This window comes from Myotis nattereri (assembly GCF_964212035.1).
Source record: "Myotis nattereri genome assembly, chromosome: 6".
Lineage (NCBI taxonomy): Eukaryota > Metazoa > Chordata > Mammalia > Chiroptera > Vespertilionidae > Myotis > Myotis nattereri.
The window spans coordinates 86,502,994-86,528,367 of NC_138081.1; the positions used below are offsets into that span (position 1 = coordinate 86,502,994).

Consider the following 25,374-nt stretch of genomic DNA (forward strand, 5'->3'; position numbering starts at 1 on the left):
AAAAATCAGAATTATACCATTTCACAATTATACCATTCCTAAAATATGATTAGTTTGGATTATTAAGCTATGGTGATGAGTACAAAAGTATTTTAAGGATAGATGCAGAAGTTAAAATGAATAAACTAATTAGAGTAGTTTGAAGTTTTGTACGCAAATTGTAATTTTCAAAGGAGATGGACAAGCTAAACAGCAGTCTGGGAGTTAAGGGCTGAGTCCTGGACCACCTTCACCCTCATTCTTGCTTTTAAATGGGGATCTTGATAGTCTCATTCAGAAGGATCAGAATCACAATCAATTTTTAGAAAGATCCATGTGAAAGATGTTAAAAAGACTGGGTGTTTTTTATAAATTCATAGCCCTAGAATGAAAACGACGGTACTAATACTAGCTCACCCACCTTTATTACATAGGGCATATAACACATTCAGTTTTGCAACCTTGTTTTTATTTTAAATACCCTATTTCTGTTGTGAAATGGAATCCATAGATAATATAAGTCACATATTTTTAAAATTTATTATAATGTCTTATTGGTAAGAAATAAATGGAAAATGATCTATAATGAAGTTTTTGTATAAAACTACAGCATAAGACATAGCTGGCACTCATCGTCGTGACTGGCAGCTACAAATAGAGACTTTATTTTGGTGCTTCAAATACTGCAAGGGAGTTGCCACTGGCAAAATGACTTTCCAAAATGGTGAACAATGCTTAGAAAGGCATCAAATAAAGTACAATCTTTCCCTGATTTGCACATGGTTGCATTCAGAATATGTAAAAAATATAGGAAAACATTTTATATAAAACAATTAGTTTCAGATCATTATAAGTATCTTTTTAATCCATGCAAAATAACAGGCGGGGCATTTGCACGTTGTTATCATGCTGTCCCATGTCTAACCTCCTGGCCCGCACTGATTACCATTGGTGCCCCAGTCACTATGACAATAAAAAATGCCCCCATAAGTTTCCAACGTGGCCCCCTGAGAAGTGCCACTCCCATTTAGAATCCTTGGAACAGATGAACTCAAGAATTGCTTCTTAGATTTAACATTCGACTGTCAACATTCTGTGTTTTAGATTAAGTTCAGGTAAAAATACTTATATTCTACTTGTAGGTCTATGGTATGTATGTTTTCTCTCATTATTGTTTTTTTTCCTTTAAAGTTATCAGTATTTACCAGATGAATACTGCTAATCCAAATACATCATAATTATTGCTAACATATATAGTCATTTTTCCCCCTAAGTAGCTATGCCAAAAGTAGAAATTTGAAAACTTAAAACCTTGAGCTTTTAAGAGAACTCCACTTTGATAGATTTCTATAAACGAATTTACAATACAGGGCCTGACCTTAATCCTTTTTTATGTTTTGTGGATTTTTAATGTAGATATGGCAAGTTCCTCAACCTGTTAAAAGATAGTGCAGAAAGTGATCTTACGTGGGTGTTAAAGCACTGTGAGAGATTCCTGACACAGCAGCAAGCTCATGTAAAATCTTCTCTTCATATCCTTTTTGAGTGGATTCACAGTTCAACTTTATTCATAAACTTTTCATAAGTTTTTGATGGGATATCTTTTATAGTAAAATAATACTTTAACCTATATTAGAGATTTATTTGTTCTGATATATCTTCTTAGCATTTTATTCTGTACTTTAGATATACATTTTATTAAATTGAATAGTGATTAAGTTCATTCTTACTCATTGAGTCTGCAACTGAATAATTGAAGTTAATGGAATATATTTTCAGACATATATAAGAAAGTTTTAAAATTAGATTGCAATCTAGAAAATTAATATTCTAGATTTAGTAAATCTAGAATAAGAATAAAATCCACTTATGATTTTATTTGAATTGGTTATATTTCAGAAATAGGATTTGACTCGAAGAAAAATATATGCAAACTACTTGCATTACTGAATCTAAAAATGTGTGGATTTTAAAAATACTTGATGGTGCTAGTAATTCAGCAGACAACCTGAACTAGAGAAAGGGTAGTACTCTGTGTTCATCACTTCAAGAAGTGTATTTCTACAAAGCAGATCGTTTTTCTTCCAGTTGCCAGTGCCATTGGCCTCCACGGGACATTAAAGAAGAGTACATTATAATAGTTTGTGTGATTTTTATTAATAAAATTTAATTTTGCATCAGTATCTTATAAATTGACTAAAGACAAAATGAGGAGTGAGTATCATTAATATATCTTTCCTTATAGAGATCCTGGAAATGAGTATTTATGGAGTTGTTATGTTTCATTTTGTAACATAAACTACTATAACAGTTCCTTAACTGTGCTTTGTAATCTGCCTGCAGGGGAGTTATGCTGGCCATGACTGGTTTGTATCTTCTTTGTTCATGATAATGTTGGGGGACAAAGAGAAAACATTCCAATTTCTTCAGCAGTTCTCCAGGCTTCTGACCTCTGCTTTCCTTTGGTTGCCAAGACTGCAAGTTTCTGTAAGACTTTTTAGCCTGTTTTTAAAGAAGCATTTTAAATTTTAAGGCAAATCCTGTTTAAATTAATTGGGATCTTATTTTCTTTGTAGAGAACTCTGTATTAATTTATATTCATTTTTTTGTGTGAATGCTTTTGACTGATTCTCTTTGAAGATACAGATTTGACATTTTCTCAAATATTTGGTGTCTTACCTACTGGTATCTGAATAAGTGATTAATGGTAATAGATGCATTGTTAAATATTAAACTTGTCAGTAAATTATAGAATTTTATATATAAAAAGAAAACTACTGGATGAATATTTTTTATTTTGTGAGAAAGAATTTCTTAGCGAAATTACAACATAAGATATTAAGTTGAAGTTCATTTTTTCTATAGGAATACCTAATCCCAAATAATAATTATAACAAAAGTAACATTCATATATGCCTTCTTTGCTAGTAAAAACATGAAAGGGAGAACAAATTAAAGGAAGTATTTCATATTCATATAAACACAAAACTCCATTGATGAAAAATCAGGCTAAAGTAATACTTCAATGAGCTAGTGTTGTTCAACAGGAAGGTCAAGGGATGGTAATACACACACACACACACACACACACACACACACACAGTTCTCTGTTACGCCTCACAAAATAATAATTATTCAACACAGGATGTTTAGACTTAAAAATTCTAATAGAATTTAAAAACACATTTATATATATATTTTAACTTTTTTGTACAATTCCTGTGCTTTTGGTGTGGTACCACTATCCTTAACGATGTCTTGTGTCCTTTCAGCCAGACAGCCAGCCAGTCTGTTTTATCCTCTCCAGAAAATAACATTTTAGACTTCTGCTCAGGTTACATGAGGTCAGATGCTCAAAGGTTCATCTAGGCCTTCTCATTTTATCTCCTTCCTCTTTATCCCCACTTCCAGAGATTCCTGGCCATCCCTCTTTGAGGCTTTGAGGATTCTTCAGGGTAAATTGGGTTGGTTCTCAGCTTTCTCTACTGTTAACTTAGGATTCAGCTTTTTCAGGCCTGCAGTCTAGTTTCTGCTTTCCAGTTTCCAAAGTTGTATTGCTTTTGTCCCCTATACATTTAGATTTAAATTTTACAGCAAATTGTAAGTCATGGCACACTTGTAACCCATTTGCAGGTCATTAGCAATAGTAAGTCATGTGACCAATCCTTTGTAGGAAAGAAAACCAGCATTAAAGCACCTTCCCTGTTTACATGTAACTGTAAATTGTATTTATATTTGAAGATTCCATGTTCTCATGTGTCACGGCCCAGGCAGAACTAGATTTTTCTTAGTGTCAGGAATAAAATGACTTATCAGAGCTACCTATACTGGAAGAAAAAAAAAACACTAAGAAACTGCTTACTGTGTTTCTTTTTTGTTTTTAAGCACATACCTTCTATATTTAATCACTAAAGTAAAATACTGAGTGTTAACTATTTTATAAAGTCCTTGTTTCATATTATGCCACTTTCTAGTATATTCCAAGCCAAAAGTTTTACCGATAATTTTTTCATGATTGTAGCATAGTGTGTATATCAGTTTATACATTGCTTAGATGATATAGTAAATGCTATTGTTATCCTATATATGTTCTGCTTAACCTGATGTTCTGGATTTTATTTTGAGTTACCTTTAATAAAAGTTACCATCCTTCTAGAGCATTGTGACTAAGCAAAATATATCAAAATACTAAGTGTATAACAAACATAATTTATAATTTGATGATTCAGAATACTCTTTGTAGTATCCATGTGGCTCAGAGCTGTCATTGATCTGGGTTTATGAACACCATTTACTATAAATTAGAGTTATAAAATGGAAATTAATAAAACAATTAATAAAATTAGTATAAGTTATTGTGATTGTGCGCAATTATTAGAATATTTTCTTGTCATTCAGGCAGTAATTTGTTGTGAAGCTACTCTATGCAAGGTTTGGTGCTAGAAGCTTGTTTCGGTTACCCAAAAGTATGGCATAATTTCTTCCAATAAGTATAATGTATAAAAGTAGAAGAACTCTTGCCTTATCTTTGGGAATCCATTACATAATAATGTCTTATTTTCTTTGAGAATGTAATTAATCTATTGCCACCATCTCTTAACAGACCAACTTTAAATATGTTGTTTTTCAATACAACATAGATAATGTATAAGAATTATTTCTTATATATATAATTCTTATACTACTATTATACATATATTCAGAAAAGTATTATCTAAGTTTGTATTGAAAATTAAAATGTTATGTATGTTTAAGTTGACTTTTGCTTTTATATATGTTTGTTATATTCATTAATTTTACTCTATAAGTACTCATTAGTGAAACACATTGTGCAGTTCATATTATTTTTATTTACTCAATAGAAAGGTTACTTTCTGGTCTTAGACATTAATATACAAGAAGTCCATTTAATATGCTATGTATGTCTTGTCATCAGTATAGAGATTAATGTTCTGTGTGTGTGTGTGTGTGTGTGTGTGTGTACTGTGAGGTATATTCCTGAGAGCCTATCATAAAGTATATTTTCATATAAAATATCTTTTCCTACAAATATATATTTCTGCATGTGAAATGGTAAATCATTTATGATGATGAATGATAAAACTAGAAAACCACTAATAAATTATTTGACTTATGTAATTTTTTTATGTGAGCTTGGTTTGTTTTAATTTAATAGTATTAACATTGTTTTATTAAAAAGGTTTAAAAGTAAGAGTTGCCTGGTAAAGGCAAGAACATAAAATGCTTTTCTGAAACTTTCTAAATTATATATTCTTCAGATCTAATTTGAGTATCAATTTTTATTATAAGTCTATAGGGTATAATTGCTGGTCTAAGAATTTTTCTTGACATAAACTTATATCTTCAAGGCTATCTTTGTTTTTAAAAGAAGCTATTGTGGTTAAATGTTGGATTTATCCTAACTCATTAAAACATTATGAACGTTCATGATAATAAATTGTATCTAATAGCTAAATTTAAAAAATAAACAACTTTATGAAGATATTGCTGTAAAATACAAGTTTGTAAATATTTGTGTTTATATATCTACACATATATAGTATATGAGCATATAAATAAATATAAATATACTTATAATTATAAATATGTGTATAAAATATATTTATAAAATACTTGCTCTGACAACTTTGATGTAAATGCATTATGTATTTTTTGTCCCAGTTTTAGAGATGAATTTCTTATGGAGTACCCAATTTCAGTTATTAGTAACACAAGTTTGTATTAACTTAGAAAAAGGGGATTAGGCAAATACCTCTAAGAGCTGACAAACAAAAACTTATTAACATTATGGAATCATTGGCCAAAGCCAAGAAGAGTAAGTATATTGAAACATCCTAGGTATTAAAAAAGTAAAGCATTTATTACTCCTGAACTCACTCATTTATTCTTTCATACAACACTCACCCTCAAAATTCCACAAAGGATTGAAGTTGCTAAAATTCTAAATTGTCAACTTCATTCCTGTGTCTCAGAAAGTATATCATACTGTCTTCATTGAAATTTATGCTTTCTACAGAGTTTAACATTCTGACTTTTAAATTTATGTAACTATAATATTTGCATAATTTGTTATGCCACTACATTAATTTTGAAGTAGCAATTCAGAGGAAAAGATTTAGAAGTTTGATTATTTTAAATTAGCTGCATACTCATTAATTCTCAATTTCTCTCTTTTATGCAGAGGTACCTGCCTGTTGACATGATAGAATCCGGCATCCATCCCATTCATTTCTGCAGCACTCACTATATTGAAATGCTGCTGAAGACAGAGGTGCCACTGGTGTTTTCAGCTTTTCACATGTCTGGTTCTGCACCATCACAGGTAATTCGTAAGGGAGTAGCACTGCTTCAGTTCCCGGATTTCAGTGTCTTTAAAGAAAATTACATTCTCATCAGATATAGGAAATACACTTAAATTAATAAAACTATTTTTGTAAGTATTTATGCCTTTGCATTTAAGTTCCTAAACTGGCTTCTTCTCCTTGGACCTATTATAACAGATAGATTTACTATATAGGAGGTACCAGCCATTCACAGAATTCGAGTTCAAGTTCAGCTATTCAAAGGTATAGACATTCTGAAAGTCTATGACATGCAGGCTTTTTAATGGAAACAGTATCTTCATCAGAAGGTTAGTTTATGGATTAAGTAACTAAGGGCAGTAATTGGTATCAGCACTGAGTCTCTGTTATGTGAGATATTGCGTCTTATCTAACAAGAAAGCCTAGAGCTGTGTGTCTGCTGTTGGGATCAGAGAGGCTTTAATGACTTTTCTAGGGCCTGGCATTGTACATGTGGTCACATGACAGTAGCCGCAGGTGTTTTATGGTTAAGAATATCTTGATCTTGGAGCTTATTTGGCCTGTTTATGTGACATATTGGATAGATTTCTTAATAGTAAACCATCCTCCATTCCCTTGTATTTGTCCTACTGGAAACACATTCCTCTTAATTAGATAGTACTTTTCTTAAAATGACATGTTCTTTTACACTTACTTTGAAGAGCCCTTCTGTCATTTTTTTACATTTACTTTTATCGGGTTACTAGTCCTGCTTAGTTTTCAATTTCCTGAAATTAACGAGAAGTCTAAATCTAGCAAGGAAATTGCATGTAGTGGAAAGCGATACTCTTCCTCAGCCCGTTCTAGCTCTTAACTGTGTCTGTACCTAAAACATTTCTGAGAATTTTGAATCACAAAGTGTTCAATTCTGGTTGAAAATAGTTACTTAAATATTTACTATAAGCTCAATAATCCATTCTTTCAATTCTTCTAAAAATCCCAGTCAGGGAGTAACAGGTTCTTGAGAATTTATTTTTGCCATGCTTATCTGGATTAATACAATGCATATTGTCTAATACCTCCAATTATTTACTGGTTCCTAACATATATCCTGTAATTTAAAAATAAACTACCAAAGGCTGTGGGGAAAATTTACAATACCTCAGGGCCCACTGTATCAATTTGGTATCTATCATTTTGGCATCTGCTTATCAATTTGACTGCTTACATGTAACAAGCAGATTTATCTAATACAAACTACAGCATTATTTCTCAGCAGTAATATTATGTTTAACTTATCTAATTTAAAAATGCCTTTTTAATGGTTCCCTTTGTGAGCCACTTCAATAATTTTATGGTTAAAGTGTGTCATTGTTTTATTGAAGTATCTGACATTTTATTGCTAATATAGAACATGAAACTACTTTTAAGTAACTAAGTGGGTGTATGTGGTTAAGTAATTTCTTGGGTATTAATTTTGTATTTAAAAGCTTATTCATTTTGATCTAACTAGAAACAGTGCTTTTTGAAGTTGTTAATTTATAGACAACTAATGGGTTGGGATTGCTTTATTAATGAGAGATTTGTGGGTAGGTTGCTAAATAAAATAACAGCTCTGTAGAGTAAAAATCTCAACTAGAATAAAAAAAATAAATATAGTTAGAATTATATATTTATTGATGAGTTTCTTTTAAAATTAACTGAGGTTGGAAAGGAAATAAAAATTAAAATATATATTCTTTCCTTTTAAATGAACAGAAAATCACATGTTCCAATTAACTTTTGACCAGTTTTACTTTTGTTAAAAAACTGTCCTCATTGAATTTTTTTAACTTTCCTGGCTGAAGTAGAACATATCTTTAATGACTTATCTCTTGTAATTCCTTTGGAACATCACTTGGCATATCACTGACGATTGCACTGTGCTGTGTCAGCAAGTGGGCTAACACAGAATCCTCAGGGTACACTCTAGGAAACCTCTCCATTTTTCTCTTTTGCGGGATCTCTGGCACTGCCACCACCATGGAAGAAGAATTATAGAAAACTATTTTATAATTCATATTTTGTGACAGTGCTTTTTAAAAATGTAAAATTATACAAATGAAAAGCAGAATGTCAAGACTGGGAATGCGAGAAGAGTACTGAAATATTCAGGGGAGGAATGAAGAAGACCTGAACTAGAGCAATAGTAATAAGGATGAAGAGGGAGGGACTGATTTGAAAAACATTTCGAAGAGAAAATTAATTGGAGTAAGAGTAAAAATCCCAGGTTTCTAGCTTAGCAAACTGAATGGAAAAAAGGCAGTACCAGCTGACATAAAAAAAAAAAAATAGCTTGAGTTTCAGTTCTTGGGAGAAAAAGTTGAGTTCAGGTTTGCATGTGTGTAATTCAACATGGCAATCCAGAAGTTGTCCAGAAATAGACGGGCTGTCTAAATCTGCAGCTTGAGGATCAAGGTCAGGGTTGAGGACATACATTTGGGAGCCATGAGCACAAAGGTGGTAATTAGAAAAGAAATGTAGGATAGCCTCCACAAAAGAGCACAAGAGGAGATGCTGGGAAACCAAGATGGCGGCATAGGTTAACGCCGGAGATTGCTGCCTCGAACAACCACTTCAAAAAACAACTAAAAGACGGAACGGACATCATCCAGAACCACAGGAAGGCTGGCTGAGTGGAAATTATACAACTAGGAGGAAAGAGAATATCATACCCAGACTCAGAGGAGGCACAGTGCTGAAGTGAAATACTAAGGTGCGGAGTGCACGTGGAGTGGGCTGGAGGCGGAGGGCGCGGTTGTTGTTTTCAATCGGGAGGGAGTTTCAGACTCTGAGCTCCAGATCCAGGGGAGTCTCTAGGGACCCAGAATCAAACGGGAGAAGCGGGACTGTCTGGCTTCGGTCGGAACTCGAAGGCAGCTTTCTCTCTGAGGTTTGTAGCGGTTGCTAGGACTCTGTGAGTCAGAGCCCCTAGGGACGGAACTGAGAGCAGCCATAACTGCTTGCTCTGCCCGCCCTGTAGATCCCCGGGGACCCGCCCCGCCCAAGCCCTGCGCAGAGACATTTGCTGGATAGCCTCAGGCAAACGCTAGATTAGCACCGCCCTAGAGATCCTGCACAGAAGCTCTCCCACTGCAGACACAGCTGACTCTCATAGCCAGTTATCCTGGAGATCAAATCACCCCCACTATTGCCGACAACAATCAAGGCTTAACTACCACAAGACTGCGCACAAAGACCACTAGGGGGTGCACCAAGAAAGCATAAAAAATGCGGAGACAAAGAAACAGGACAAAACTGTCAATGGAGGATATTGAGTTCAGAACCACACTTTTAAGGTCTCTTAAGAACTGTCTAGAAGCCGCCGATAAATGTAGTGAGATCCTCAAGAAATCTAATGAGACCCTCGATGTTATGATAAAGAACCAACTAGAAATTAAGCATACACGGACTGAAATAATGAATACTATACAGACTCCCAACATCAGACCAGAGGAGCGCAAGAATCAAGGCAAAGATTTGAAATGCGAAGAAGCAAAAAACACCCAACCAGAAAAGCAAAATGAAAAAAGAATCCGAAAATACGAAGATAGTGTAAGGAGTCTCTGGGACAGCTTCAAGCATACCAACATCAGAATTATAGGGGTGCCAGAATATGAGAGAGAGCAAGATATTGAAAACCTATTTGAAGAAATAATGACAGAAAACTTCCCCCACCTGGTGAAAGAAATAGATTTACAGGTCCAGGAAGCGCAGAGAACCCCAAACAAAAGGAACCCAAAGAGGACCACACCAAGACACATCATAATTAACATGCCAAGAGCAAAAGACAAAGAGAGAATCTTAAAAACAGCAAGAGAAAGAAACTCAGTTACCTACAAGGGAATACCCATACGACTGTCAGCTGATTTCTCAACAGAAACTTTGCAGGCCAGAAGGGAATGGCAAGAAATATTCAAAGTGATGAATGCCAAGAACCTACAACCAAGATTACTTTATCCAGCAAAGCTATCATTCAGAAAGGAAGGTCAGATAAAGAGCTTCACAGATAAGGAAAAGCTAAAGGAGTTCATCACCACCAAACCAGTATTATATGAAATGCTGAAAGGTATCCTTTAAGAAGAGGAAGAAGAAGAAAAAGGTAAAGATACTAATTATGAACAACAAATATGCATCTATCAACAAGTGAGTCTAAGAATCAAGTGAATAAATAATCTGATGAACAGAATGAACTGGTGATTATAATAGAATCAGGGACATAGAAAGGGAATGGACTGACTATTCTTGTGGGGGAAAGGGGTGTGGGAGATGCAGGAAGAGACTGGACAAATATTGTGCACTTATGGAGGTCAGTGGGTGGGGAGTGAGGGCGGAGGATGGGGCGGGAACTGGGAGGAGGGGAGTTGTGGGGGGAAAAAAGAGGAACAAATGTAATCTGAACAATAAAGATTTAATATATTAAAAAAAAAAAAAAGACTGGGCATGCCCCCTGCTCAGAGTCATACTTAAAAATGTGTTCCAGGCTTTGCCTCTTCTCATGTGGGAATGCTGCTACTTGAAACGATACCTTCTCGCTCCCTATGCCCCATCTTTACTTGTCAGGTTCTTATCCTTGAATGTCTGCCCAAAATGGTGTATTTCTGTCCATAAAGGGTGCATTTCTATACATATTGTGATGTGATTTTTCTTCCTTATGAACCTAAAAAGCTATTTAAATGTTTCAAAGTGTAATTAGGTGTAAAGAACATTGGTTTACTATAATACAATGCTTGAATGTATGTAAATGCCAGAAAATTGCAATGGCATTAGAAACTATACAATAAAGAATTAATTATAGATTCTGGGGTGACTTTCTTTTAACCAATTTGGGTAAAGGAAGATGGATACATACCTCTGTACATATATTTTAACTTCAGATCTATTTGTTGGAACATATAAAGTTGGTAGGTTTAAAGGTTAGACGGAGTTAGTAATTAGCAGTTTCACACCATTCAACCTGTACAAGAGTAAGGCCAACTAGAAAGAAGATGGACAAAACTTGTGACCTTTTTTATTGTTGTCTCCTCGCTAAGCTATCCCTGAAACTTAAAACTGAATGAGACCTGTTTTCTCTGGCTACAGGAATTATTGTATTAATTTCCACTCTTCAGTTGTTTCTCCTTCCTTCATCCAGAGACTCTCATTTTTATTAACAAAGCCTAGACATAAGTTGATTGGTCTTAATAACTATAGCAAAGAACACAGAGAGAACCCTGGCAACAGTGCTTCAAATGAATTGAAAGTATCTCTTCTAATCAAAGAATCATTGAAAGCTTTAACCTAGGTAGTCAGGTGGGAGCAGGAGGTATTTTTCTTCCCAGTCCAGTAGAGCCACATTATGTGGGTATTTGGTGGACAATGAAAGTTGGTAATGAGCTCTGCATGCCAACTTATCCTCCTGGCCGAGGTCGGGGAGAAGAATCCTATTAATGTCAAGTGGACAGTGAAGTTGGGATCAAATAAAATTAACTATAATCTGCCTATTGACAAATATTAGATATTTATAGACATATTCTAATTCAATACTGAGTTGACTCATAAGCTCAATGAAAAGAATTTGGAGCCTAATAGAAGGGAACTTAATATTTGTAAAGGAAAATTTTATACCTGAGAACAGAATTACAATAAAAAACAGAAGGAAATACTTGATCATATATAGTTGTCATTATCAATAACAAAATAGAAAATATGACCAGAAGATGAGATGAAAAGATATGCCCATAATGGCTGAAATTTAATGGCTGACATGAGTAGTAATATATGGAAAACAAAAATTCAGTGACACCATCTGGTATGGGCTGAATTGTATCCCCCTAAATTCATATGTTGAAGTTTTAACCCCCAGTACCTCAGCATGTGACTATTTAGAGATAAGGTCTTTAAAAGTGGTAATTACATTATAATGAGGTCATTAGGGTACACCCTTATCCAGATAAGTGGTGTCCTTAAAGGAATAGCAGATTTGGACACAGACGTGTACAGAGGGAAGACTGTATGAGTATGAAAAGAAGCTGCCATCTATAAACCAAAGAGATTGGCCTGAAGAAACCAACCCTGCCAGCACCTTGATTCTGGACTTCTCCAGAGTTGTAAGGAGATAACTTTGTGTTGTGTAAGTCACCCAGTCTCTGGTACTTTGTCATGGCAGCCCTAGCAAACTGTTATAACATGTAAGGGCAGTTAAAAACAGAATCAGTGTACCAACATTTGAATCAGAGGTATAAAACACATTTTAGAAACTATTTTTAAGGGGACAAAGTGATAGAGCAAAAGAAAATTTGTCTCTCTGTATCTTTCATATCTACAATAAATTGAGATAAGCCACCCTATCTGTTCCCATTTCTTCCTCCCTTCTCCCTAAGACATAAAACTATAGGAGAAGATAGGTTCAATAAAGGAAATCTTTCCTCAGTGGTAATTCGTTGATCATTATGAAAACTAAAATATTGTAAAGTAATTAATTGTCTTAATTTCCCAAGGCTGCAGTATCAAAGTATTATAGACTGGGCTGCTTAGAACAGCAGAAATGTACTGTCTCAGAGATTTGGAGACTGGAAGTCAAAGTCCAAGTGTTGGCAAGGCTATGTTCCCTCTGCACATACCAGGGGGAGAACTGTTAGGTGCTTCCTGCCTAGCTCCTAATAGCCTTAGATGTTTCTTGGCTTCTAGATACATCAACCATTTGTCTTCTAGTGTGACATTTTCTATGTGTGGCTTCCCAGCATCTTCCCTCTGTGCATGTCTCTGTCCAAATTTCCCTTTTTTATATGGATGCCAGTCACATTGGAATAGGGTTTACCCTGTGACCTCATTTTATCTTGATTACTTCTTTAAGACCCAGTTTCCAAATAATGTCACATTCATAGGCACTGGGGTTAGGACTTTGACTTACTTTTTAAGGGAATACACAATTCCATCCATAACATTAATGTACCGAAATGTTAGCAATGTTGATCTCTGTGTGATTATCTTTCCTTAAACTTTTCTGTTTGTCCACAACAGACATGTATCTCTTTTATCTCAGAACAAATGTTATTCGAAAAGTAAGAGAAATGATTTTTTTAGGAAGACTCATTTTTTAGTTATCCCCTTCATTAGCTTTCAGTTTTTATGTTATATAATTCTGTTTGGTTTAAATTGTTTTCTGATTCAGCAAGAGTCCATTTGCATTAATGTACCATTTGGCAATCTGTTATCTGCATAATTATACATCTGTGATTATAGGTAGGGTAGGAAAAAATTCCACCTCTGAATTAAAATAGTCTCTTGGCATTTGTTATCTGTAGAGAGCAGACTGGTGTTACGGATAAGAGGAGGACAGATGAGTAAAGAGGGCGTTTAGCAATGGGCATTTGTACAGTGTGAACACCATCAGTTGCCCCCAAGTCCCGAGTCCCAAGGCCATAGAAGTTTTCTCATGCATTAAGCTAATAGGCGAAGCATACTTGTAGGCTTATGTGCAGAATGTCTTTCTATTTTGATTAAATGCTGAGCTCTTCATTGGTTTTATGTGAGTTATTGGTTATTGCTTTTTGAAAGTCAAATATGGTCATATAAACTAAAGAACTGATTTTTTTTCCAGATTTGTCTGCAATGGATAACTCAGTGTTTTTGGAATTATTTAGATTGGATAGAAATCTGCCATTATATTGCTACTTGTATTTTCCTTGGTCCTGACTATCAAGTGTATATCTGTATAGCTATCTTCAAACATCTGCAACAAGACATTCTGCAGCACACTCAGACTCAAGATCTGCAGGTCTTCCTAAAAGTAAGTATCTTTCTATCTAAAGGGAAAATAGTTAAGAATTAATACTAGCTAATTTTTATGGGGTGCTTAATGTCATATACTTTTCTAGACTCACATATAACCCTAAAAACAACCTTTTGAGGTAGGTACTCTTATCATCCCCATTTTAGAGATGAGGAAACTGAGGAACCGAATTAAGTAAATTGCCCCAAATTGTACAGGTGGTGATGGACCTGGGATGTGAAGTTAAGCTGTCTGGATCCAAAATTTTGCTTTTAACTAGTGTGCTATGCCAAAAGGCGTGTTGGTTTTATATTTCTGTATCTTTCTTAGTCAATTAAAGTTCAAGTTTCTTTGTTAATACAGAGGTTTAATACTTTTTAAAAAACATTTGATATATTTTCTTATACCTTCATATTCTATATGTTCTAAACTTCCAGCTATTTTTTATAAAAGGTTTTATAACAGTTTTAAAAAAGTCATTTCCCCGTATAAGTTAATATTTTAAAACAAGACCTAGTTGCTTACTTTCTCATTCACAATAATGTGACTTTTGAAGCTCTGGGCTTTAGGAAATACATGATATATAAATGTGGGCAATTTTTGATGGTAGTCCAACTCTATTTGTTTTAAGTTAAAATCTTCCCTTGAATTTAAAGTATGTTTCCCTTCATCTATTACTTTTATCATCCCACAGGCACACATTGACATACATACACCAAAACCAATATTTATCATTTGCTAGTTTTTCTCTAGGTCAGTGAATAATGTCTATGTAAATTAATTTTATTTTTATTCTTTACCATTGCATATTTGACTGAGCTCTTTTCCATTTAGTGATGATTTTCTGTAAATAAATGTCATTGATCATTTGATTGCCAAACTATCAAGTATTTTATTTAATAAGTACTGAATTAAAAAAGGTCTCAAATGATCATATATCACTAGAATTATGATCTAAGAAACATTCTTAATGAGAAAGGATACCAAGACAATGGTTGTACATATAGGAGGAAAACTAAGGTAGAAAATGAAAAAAGGACCTGCAAGAGGTAATTGGAGTACAGGGGTGGTTAAACAAAAGGGAATTATGTTGAGGACCAAATGTGAATTTCTTTTTAGTAAGGAGTGTTTTCATCAGCTACATAGTCAGTTATAGGGGCTTCAGAGTGTGAAAATTTCCCAAACTCATATTTGTGTATTCCCTAATTTTCTATCCTCTTAGCCTACTTTAATTTTTCTTCCAGTGTTTGTAACTAGCTGAAATTATTTTATATATATTTTTATCAGTCTTCCCCAGTAAAATGAGTAAGCTCCACAAGAACTTTGATTTTGTCTATATTGTTTACTAATGTATTTTCAATGCCTGGAACAGTACCTAATACATAGTGGGTGCTCAATAAATACTTGTTGATAGAATAAACAAAAATATAAAATATAAAGGGAAAGATGAATGAACTTAGTTTTATTCACATTGAATATCAAACATTACTAAATTCTTCAAATGATTGTCACTTACCTTCCGTCCTGCCACAAATGTGTCTTTATATTTTATCATCTCTAAATCTGATTAATGGTGGTGACTATTGCAGTTTTATCTCTTTCTTGACTGTTGCCGGGAAAATTTAATAGAGTTTGCAAATGTTGACCTCATTATAACGTGTCCCAAAACTCTGTTGTTCTCTGCACATAGTGCTATCAATTTAAAACTAAAGAATTTTTAAATGAGAGGAGAAAATTATCTTTACTAAATCATATTTAAATTACTGAAATTTTAATTGAATTGGTTTAAATCCAAATTAAGGACATGCTGGCAAAGGATTAATTGTTAGTACTTGTCCTGGAACAAACCTTATTTCTTACTCCTGCTGTTTGCAGTCATCTAAGGGATTAGAAGAAATGCCTGTCGGATACTGACTTGACTTTTTTTTTTTTCAGCAGGTAGGTCTCAGCTTCACTGATCTCTTTGATGGGCAGTTACTTTTCTTATGAGATAGATTCCAGTGTAGTTTATTTAAATATGCATTTACTACCCCTTTCACTACTCTATTAAGTCCTGCCTTCTTGTTTGCAAAGTACATAAACTTATGTACACCATTTTTCACTTACTGACATATTAACCAATAATGAAATTTTGATTAATGAAGTGATTTTTTTATATATCTCTTGGAAGATCCCTTAAGTCAGGAATAGCTATATTATTCAAAAATTCCTCCTTTCACTATAGTCATAAGGATTAAATCTTGGAAATTATGCTTTATACTTTCTGATCTAAAATCTCAGCCTAGTACTAAGGGAGAAAAAAAAAAACCTTAACAATTCTCCATTAGTATTTGTCATAGCCAGGCTAATATTCTTTTAAATTACATGTTATTTTCTGACTCTGCATATTTAGTAATAATTGCTTCTGAGAGGAAAGAAGCTGAAGTAGAATAGGAGACTTTTACTTTTTATATATACTATATTTGTATGTATTTACATGGGTTTTTTATTTTTAAAGAATGGGCTCAGCTCTAACCAATTTGGCTCAGTGGACAGAGTGTCGGCCTGTGGACTTGAGGGTCCCAGTTTCGATTCCAGTCAAGAGCATGTACCTTGGTTGCGGGCACATACCCAGTAGGGAGTGTGCAGGAGGCAGCTGGTTTGATGTTTCTCTCTCATCGATGTTTCTAACTCTCTATCCCTCGCCCTTCCTCTCTGTAAAAAATCAATAAAATATATTAAAAAATAAAAAATAAAAAAAGAATGGGCTCATACTTTTTTTGTAAAATTTTTTATATTAATCTTTATTGTTGAAAGTATTACAGATGTCTCTCTCTTCCCCTCCCCCCCATTGACCTCCTCCACACCTCACCCAACCTCCCAATACTTCTTTTATAATAAACTACTTTTTAAAAGGAAATGGAATCCTATATAATAAAGAGCTAATATGCTAATTAGACTGAGCAGCCAAACAACCTTCCAGATGTCCTTCTGGACGACCTTCCAGATGAAGCTGGGGCTGCGAGGGCTGGCCAGGGCTGCGAGGGCCGAGCCCCTTGCACGAGTTTCGTGCATTGGGCCTCTAGTCATTATATAATATAGATGTTTCTCTCTCTCCCTCTCCCTTCCTCTCTGAAATTAATAAAACATATATTAAAGAAAAAAAAAACGTAGTCCTTGGACATGGGGTCCTGAACATTTTCATCTGTGACAGATGATGGTTTAGAAATTCTGGAGTCCAGACAAAAATATCATCCAACAAAATAAATGTTCTCAAATATCTCAGCCAGTATGAATATCTAAAGTTTGTGTTGTTGTTGTTAATGCAGTGCCCCTCTCTCTCTGTCTCTCTCTCACACACATGCACACACAGAAGGCACACATACAGACTGGCCTTATTGCGTTCCTCTAAGCATGCCAAGAGGCTGGCAGTGATCTTGATTTTAGTTTGTGAATTCAACTTGGGGACAAACGTCACTGAAATGCCAGGCCAAGAAAAGATTGCCTTCCAGTGAATATTAGACTGTGAAGGCTCAAAATTCTTAATTAAAATGGTTCAAGTAAATCTTGCATATTCTGGCAAATCAATTTAAAATTATGAAAAAATCAGATTAGTTTCATCCCAATCAGTTAGTTGTCAAGCGGGATTTTGTTTGTGTGTTGCTATTGCAGCTGTAGCTCCAGGACATGTTGGCAGGCTAAGAAATGGAGATCAGACTGAGAAAAACAAATGGAGTGCTAAGCTTTCAGAGACAAAAGTGTACATAATATTACAAATAATTCACTATCTGAGGGGATATGTAAAACATGTTCAGTGTCATGTAAACTGGTTTATAGATGTTTTCTGCACCATCCTTATATCACTTGAAGTCACCTGAATTAAAATTCTGGCTCTGTTGCTAACTGTAACCTGGGGCATGTTGCTTTACTTTTCTATGCTTCATTCTCTTCACCTGTATAATTGAATGTGAAATAATACCTATTACATAAGGTTTTTGAGGAATGAAATGAGGTGATCCCTGTTAAAGTACTTTTAAACATTATCTGGCACATTACAGGTTTTTTTAAAAAAAATATATTGTATTGATTTTTTACAGAGAGGAAGGGAGAGGGATAGAGAGTTAGAAACATCGATGAGAGAGAAACATTGATCAGCTACTTCCTGCACACCTACTGGGGATGTGCCCACAACCAAGGTACATGCCCTTGACCAGAATCGAACCTGGGACCTTTCAGTCTGCAGGCCGACGCTCTATCCACTGAGCCAAACTGGTTAGGGCACATTACAGGTTCTTAAAAATAACTTATTTGAGTTTCTACATTCCTGTTCCATGCTGTTCCCATCCCTCTCTTGTTCTCGTTTAAGAAAGAGATGTGTAGCGAATACAGCAAAAGAAACTGGGTTTTCTACTGAGTTAAAATCTAGACTATATACTTCTGTTCCCATTTTCCCCCTTTAGCTCCAAGAGGTCTTAGTATAACATAACATATAGTAATACTTGGCGTTTACATAACTTTCAGCTCTACCTCCAGAACATTCATTTACACTGCATCTGATCAAGATATGTTTCTTAATGTACCCAGCCAAAATTGAATCATCTCGCTAGTCATCTGACTTTCAGCTGAATCAAAAATCTTTAAGAGCCACATACTCTATTCTAAATGTTTAAGAACCTTATATTCTATCCAAAACCACACTATTTAAACTTCCCTGATCCTAAGAGTCACTAGGGTGCTTATCTAAGCTCAGATATCAAGACACTCCCAGACCTTTTAAAACAGAATTTTCATGACAGAGGCCTCAGTTGTCAGATATCAGTACAGATTCTCAAGTAGCTTGAAACTTTTAGACGATGTAAAAATGTCAACTTTGGGGCTTGAATCCAGAATGCCAAAATCAGGATTCAAAAGTTTTTGAAATATGATATCCAGGTATTGTTTTTGAAATACGTTTTTACTGATTTCAGAGAGGAATGGAGAGGAAGAGAGAGAAACATCAATGATGAGAGAGAATCATTGATCGGCTGCCTCCCTCATGCCCCCCACTGGTGATCGAGCCCATAACTTTGGCATGTGGCCTTGGCTGGAATCGAACCCGGGACCCTTCAGTCTGCAGCTGATGTTCTAGCGCTAGCCCATGAACCAACCAGCTAGGGCCATAACCAGGCATTTTTAATTTTACCAAGCATCCTAGGAGTGACCCACCAGAAGAAACATACCTTGTAGGTTGTTTGTGTTTCTACTCCTTTGATCTGGTAAGGTTATTTTTCATACTATAGGTCAGACACAGCATACAAAGGGTCATGTCTACCAAAGGTAAAGAGCAGAGCTGTGTTCACAAAACCCCTTCTCTTATGTGACTGTTATTATGTAATTTGTTGCTTCTTATGTGAAATTTGACATTATTGCAAACTCTTTGTTAAATGATCTCAGTGTAGAGTCAATTCTACACCTTTTGTGGTAAACTTTTATGTCACTTCCTGGTGATTAAAAAAATCAACTCTTTATTTCTATTTAACCCACTCAAAGTGACTTACCTTACTTTTTTCCTTTATACTTTTTCCTTTTTATTGGGTGACATTGGTTAATAAGATTATATAGGTTTCAAGTATATATTTCTATTATACATGATCTGTATATTGCATTGTATGCCCACCACTCAAAGTCAAATCATTTTCCATCACCATGTATTTGGCTCCCTTTACTCTTTTCTACACCTCCTCCCTTCCCTCTGGTAACCTCCACACTGTGTCCAGGAGTTTCAGTTTTATATTCCACTTATCAGTGATATATGGTTCTTAGCTTTTTTCTGACTGACTTAATTGGCTTAGCATAAAATTCTGAAGGTCCATCTATGTTGTCACAAATGGCAGTATTTCATCTTTTCTTATGGCTGAATAGTATTCCATAGTATGTATGCACCACATCTTCTTTATCCATTCATCCGTCGAAGGACACATTGGTTAAGTGATCCCAGTGTAAATTTCATGTCTTGGCCACTTTGAATAGTTCCGCAATGAACATAGGGGTGCGTATATCTTTGTGGATAAATGTTTTCAAGTTTTTCTGATAGATGGTTGGGTCAATGGTAGCTCTATTCTTAAGTTTTTGAGGAGGCTCCTTATTGTTTTCCATAGTGGCTGTACCAGTTTACATTCCCATCAGCAGTGAATGAGAGTTCTTTTCTCTACAACCACTTGAATGGCTATTACTTGACTTGTTGATAATAGCCATTCTGGCAGTTGTGAGGTGTTATCTCATTGTAGTTTTGATTAGCATTTCCCTAATAGTGAAGCCGAGCATCTTCCCATGTATTTCTTGGCCATTTGTATGTCTTCTTAAGAAGATTTCATGGAGAAACCAAGATGGTGGCATAGGTAAACACCGGAGTTAGCTGCCTCGAACAACCACTTCAAAAATACAACTAAAAGATGGAACGGACATCACCCAGAACCACAGGAAGGCTGGCTGAAGGGAAATTCTTCAACTAGAAGGAAAGAGAACAGCATACGAGGCTCAGAGGAGGCGCAGTGCGGAAAATACAAAGGTGCGGAGGTACGTGCAGAGCAGGCTGGCGGCTGAGGGCGCGGTTGTCGTTTTAAATCAGGAGGGAGTCTCAGATTCTGAGCTCCACTTCTGGGCGAGTCTCTAGGGACCCAGACTCAAACGGGAGAAGCGGGGCTGTCTAGCGTCGGTCGGAACGCGAGGGTAGCTTTCTCTCCGAGGTTTGCAGTGGTTGCTGGGACTCTGAGAGGCAGAGCCTCTGGGGACAGGACTGAGAGCAGCCATAACTGCTCCCTCCGCCCGCCCTGTTTAATCCCGTGCGACCCGCCCCGCCCAAGCCCTGCGCAGAGCCATTTGCCGGATAGCCTCAGGCAAAGGCTAGATTAGCACCGCCCTAGAGATCCTGCACAGAAGCTCTCCCACTGCAGACACAGCTGACTCTCATAGCCAGTTAGCCTGGAGGTCAAATCACCCCCGGTATTGCCGACAACAATCAAGGCTTAACTAAAACAAGACTGCGCACAAAGACCACTAGGGGGTGCACCAAGAAAGCATAAAAAATGCGGAGACAAAGAAACAGGACAAGACTGTCAATGGAGGATATTGAGTTCAGAGCCACACTTTTAAGGTCTCTCAAGAACTGTCTAGAAGCCGCCGATAAAGTTAATGAGATCCTCAAGAAATCTAATGAGACCCTCGATGTTGTGATAAAGTACCAACTAGAAATTAAGCATACACTGACTGAAATAAAGAATATTATACAGACACCCAACAGCAGACCAGAGGAGCGCAAGAATCAAGGCAAAGATTCGAAACGTGAAGAAGCAAAAAACACCCAACTGGAAAAGCAAAATGAAAAAAGAATCTGAAAATACGAAGATAGTGTAAGGAGTCTCTGGGACAGCTTCAAGCGTACCAACATCAGAATTATAGGGGTGCCAGAATATGAGAGAGAGCAAGATATTGAAAACCTATTTGAAGAAATAATGACAGAAAACTTCCCCACCCGGTGAAAGAAATAGACTTCCAAGTCCAGGAAGCCCAGAGAACCCCAAACAAAAGGAATCCAAAGAGGACCACACCAAGACACATCATAATTAACATGCCAAGAGCAAAAGACAAAGAGAGAATCTTAAGAGCAGCAAGAGAAAGAAACTCAGTTACCTACAAGGGAATACCCATACGACTGTCAGCTGATTTCTCAACAGAAACTTTGCAGGCCAGAAGGGAATGGCAAGAAATATTCAAAGTGATGAATGCCAAGAACCTACAACCAAGATTATTTTATCCAGCAAAGCTATCATTCAGAAAGGAAGGTCAGATAAAGAGCTTCACAGATAAGGAAAAGCTAAAGGAGTTCATCACCACCAAACCAGTATTATATGAAATGCTGAAAGGTATCCTTTAAGAAGAGGAAGAAGAAGAAAAAGGTAAAGATACTAATTATGAACAACAAATATGCATCTATCAACAAGTGAGTCTAAGAATCAAGTGAATAAATAATCTGATGAACAGAATGAACTGGTGATTATAATAGAATCAGGGACATAGAAAGGGAATGGACTATTCTTGTGGGGGAAAGGGGTGTGGGAGATGCGGGAAGAGACTGGACAAAAATTGTGCACCTATGGATGAGGACAGTGTGGGGGTAAGGGCAGAGGGTGGGGTGGGAACTGGGTGGAGGGGAGCTATGGGGGGAAAAAAAGAGGAACAAATGTAATAATCTGAACAATAAAGATTTAATAAAAAAATAAATAAAAAGATTTCATTATCTCTTAGGAAGATTTCATTATCTAAGAGTTTGTTTTATTTTTTGTTAGCTGTAGAGCATATTTTGGTTTGAAAACAGACAACCTTGTTTTATAGGTACATGATTTCTTGCTGTCATATACATACACAGCCTACTAAATGAAAAACAGTACACATTTACTAACAACATGAAATTCCTTGTTTGTAGCTGAAAAAAGTGACACATCAACTATTTAAAGTTTATAAACTTAGAATTGTGTGTCTATCTGAACTAATGAACTGCTCCTTTACATTTTTTGACAGGAAGAAGCACTGCATGGGTTTCGAGTGAGTGATTACTTTGAATACATGGAAATTTTGGAACAAAACTACCGACCAGTGTTGCTGAGAGACATGCGGAACATTAGAGTGCAAAGCACATAGAGATCATAAAACACACAACTTAATTTTATGTTTTGTTTATTTTAAAAGGAAATGAAGGGACACTATTGTTGCCTATCTGCATTCATAACAACATATGCTTTGTGGAATATACATATTGTAAATCAATACTGAGTTTATTAATGTAATAATGTATTCAAGTAGGCATTTGCTCAATTTTTGATATGAAATGAATTCATTTTTATAAGATTGCTTTTTTTGTATGGTTGTTATAGAGTCAGATCTAGCTAACCTAAGGCCCTTCATGTTTCATAGTTATTTCCTACCTAGATCTCCTGTTTCACCAGATGTTTAAAATATCTTTTTAACGAGTTTGGGAAAAAACAGCAATATTGTAAATGATTTCTTTACTAGCCAGAAAGAGTCCATAGAGTCAAGGAAAAGACAGTTGTTTTCTTTATTATTTTTTTTGAATTTTTTCTGCACATTTAAGGAAAATAGACAAAACCACAGCTGCTTATTTGACATGTGGAGGAACAAATGATATTTATCATGGCAAGTTGTAGGAAAAATGTCATCCCCAGACATAATTGTTTTTCTGGGAATTGCTTTTGATACCTATATCAATTTATAATTCTCCATGTGAAATGTAGTCTCTACATGGTTCATTTAAAAGATAGATTAGTTATTTCATACTGATAAGCATTTCACTCTTATTAGTTATGCATTTTCCTTGGTGATAGATTTGATTTGTACTGAATTGAAAACATTAAGAAGAATAGATTTCTAAATTATTTTAAATTACCAACAATATGTTTTATTTAAATAGAAGTCTCTGCTTCAATGAGATTAATATAATATGTTAGGGTCTATTTTCTTATAACTGCCACATTTAATATATGAAAGATAATACATAAAAATATTAAATTGTTAATTTTTCAGTCAGCAATTTCAACAAGTTTTTAAGTCAACCATTAAAACCATTCTGAAGCTCCTCCCCCGCCCCCCTTTTCAACCCAAAATGGCTCCCCCAAAAACTCATTTTCCTTTTAGGATGTTGAAACATCTGGTACTATACAGTTTTCAATTTTGTGGTTTTTAAGCTATTGCAATATCAACCTTCCAAAATCAGGTCTTATGTTGTAAATGCCAACAGTAGCATTTCAGTAATGGTTTTCCTAAAGGGCATTGAAAAAGTAGAGGAAAGAAAATTGAGCAAGTTAATTTGACATATTGCTCACTTTATCTCTGGATGATATAAGTAAGAGAGTCCTAGGTGACCCAAAACACCAAGCTTACTAGTAGTGTACTTCAAACTTAATTTTGAAAAGCTCTTCCACAGAACCTGTAATACATGTTTATGGTTTCATTCTTTTCCATTCTGTTCCTGAGTATTGTTATTAGTCCTAAGAAAGTTACAGCTTTATTTCTTTTTAAAAATTTCTTACATGGTAATTAGAAATGTTAGTGCAGAAGAAACTGTAACTTAATTTTGTAATATCCATTGGTGATTTTGACTGGAAAGTGAAGTAAGATCTAGATAATAACACTTACAGTTTGGAAAAGTGACTTCAGCTGGAGCCAGAAAGCTATGATTTTCATTTGATAAATATCTTATGGACAGTGACATAAACAATGAGCAATTTGGTGAATAAATGCCAACAGTAGCTATTAACATGTTAGCTATTGTATTGCTAACACTGAATTATTTTTGCACCTATCTTTATTTTAAGAATACTCTTTAGAATAGAAATAAATACAGTCCTCTCTTGCCTCTCAGTTTTGTTTTCAATTATTTATAAGTCTGTAGGACAAATTTATTTTTAATTTGTGAAGGGACCTCGTACATTGTACAGAATTGTAATAAACTATTTTTATTATACAATGTATACAAATTTATGAAAATTTAAGTGCACATATATAAAACTTTGATTATCTGTTTTCAAAATTTAATCTTTAGCCCTAACTGGTTTGGCTCAGTGGATTGAGCGTCGGACTGCGGACTGAAAGGTCCCAGGTTCGATTCCAGTCAAGGGCATGTACCTTGGTTACGGGCACATCCCCAGTAGGGAGTGTGCAGGAGGCAGCTGAATCGATGTTTCTCTTTCATTGATGTTTCTGACTCTCTATCCCTCTCTCTCTCCCTCTCTGTAAAAAATCAATGAAATACATATTTTTTTAAATGTAATCTTTATAGTTATGTCTTCTCATGCCAAAGAATATGGGAAGGTAGAGTAAGTCTCATAAATTCATGTTAACTTCCCAACAGAATTCTACTTGAATTTATGATTATTAAATTATGGGGTGCTCTAATTTGCTCTTCTAGACATTCAATCAATTATACCTATTTGCCATTGTGTGGCTAGTTGGTGTTTGCATCGCCTGGAACCTTTAAATTCAATCCTCTTTCAACTCTATTATTGATTTATTCATTTAGTCACTCAATATGCCTTAATTAAATTCCTACTGTGGGTCAGGCACTTGGTTACCTATGGTTCTAATCTTTTCCCTCATTCAGATTTTTGTGGGAGTAACAGATTATATTTTCTACTCATGTTTTCCTTGCTAGTTAAATATAACAGAAAAGAAATAAAAGTCCTGAACAATCCAATGTTAGACATATTTTTGTAGTTTGCCCAATTTTTCTTTGTTTTCTTTCTGTTTTAATAGGTTAATTTTTCATATTCT

At 35.2% G+C, this 25,374-nt stretch overlaps 1 protein-coding gene across 1 annotated transcript in view; it reads left to right on the forward strand.

Annotated features, from left to right (window-relative positions):
* Positions 1-24,464, forward strand: part of TBC1D32 (TBC1 domain family member 32) — a 127,258-nt gene extending 102,794 nt beyond the window's left edge. The window contains 6 exon segments of the mRNA XM_081094753.1: positions 1,396-1,495; positions 2,294-2,308; positions 2,311-2,466; positions 6,182-6,322; positions 13,903-14,091; positions 22,609-24,464. Coding sequence (XP_080950879.1) covers positions 1,396-1,495; positions 2,294-2,308; positions 2,311-2,466; positions 6,182-6,322; positions 13,903-14,091; positions 22,609-22,728 — 721 coding nt within the window. The 3' untranslated portion in view covers positions 22,729-24,464.
* Positions 24,465-25,374: the final 910 nt, after the last annotated feature.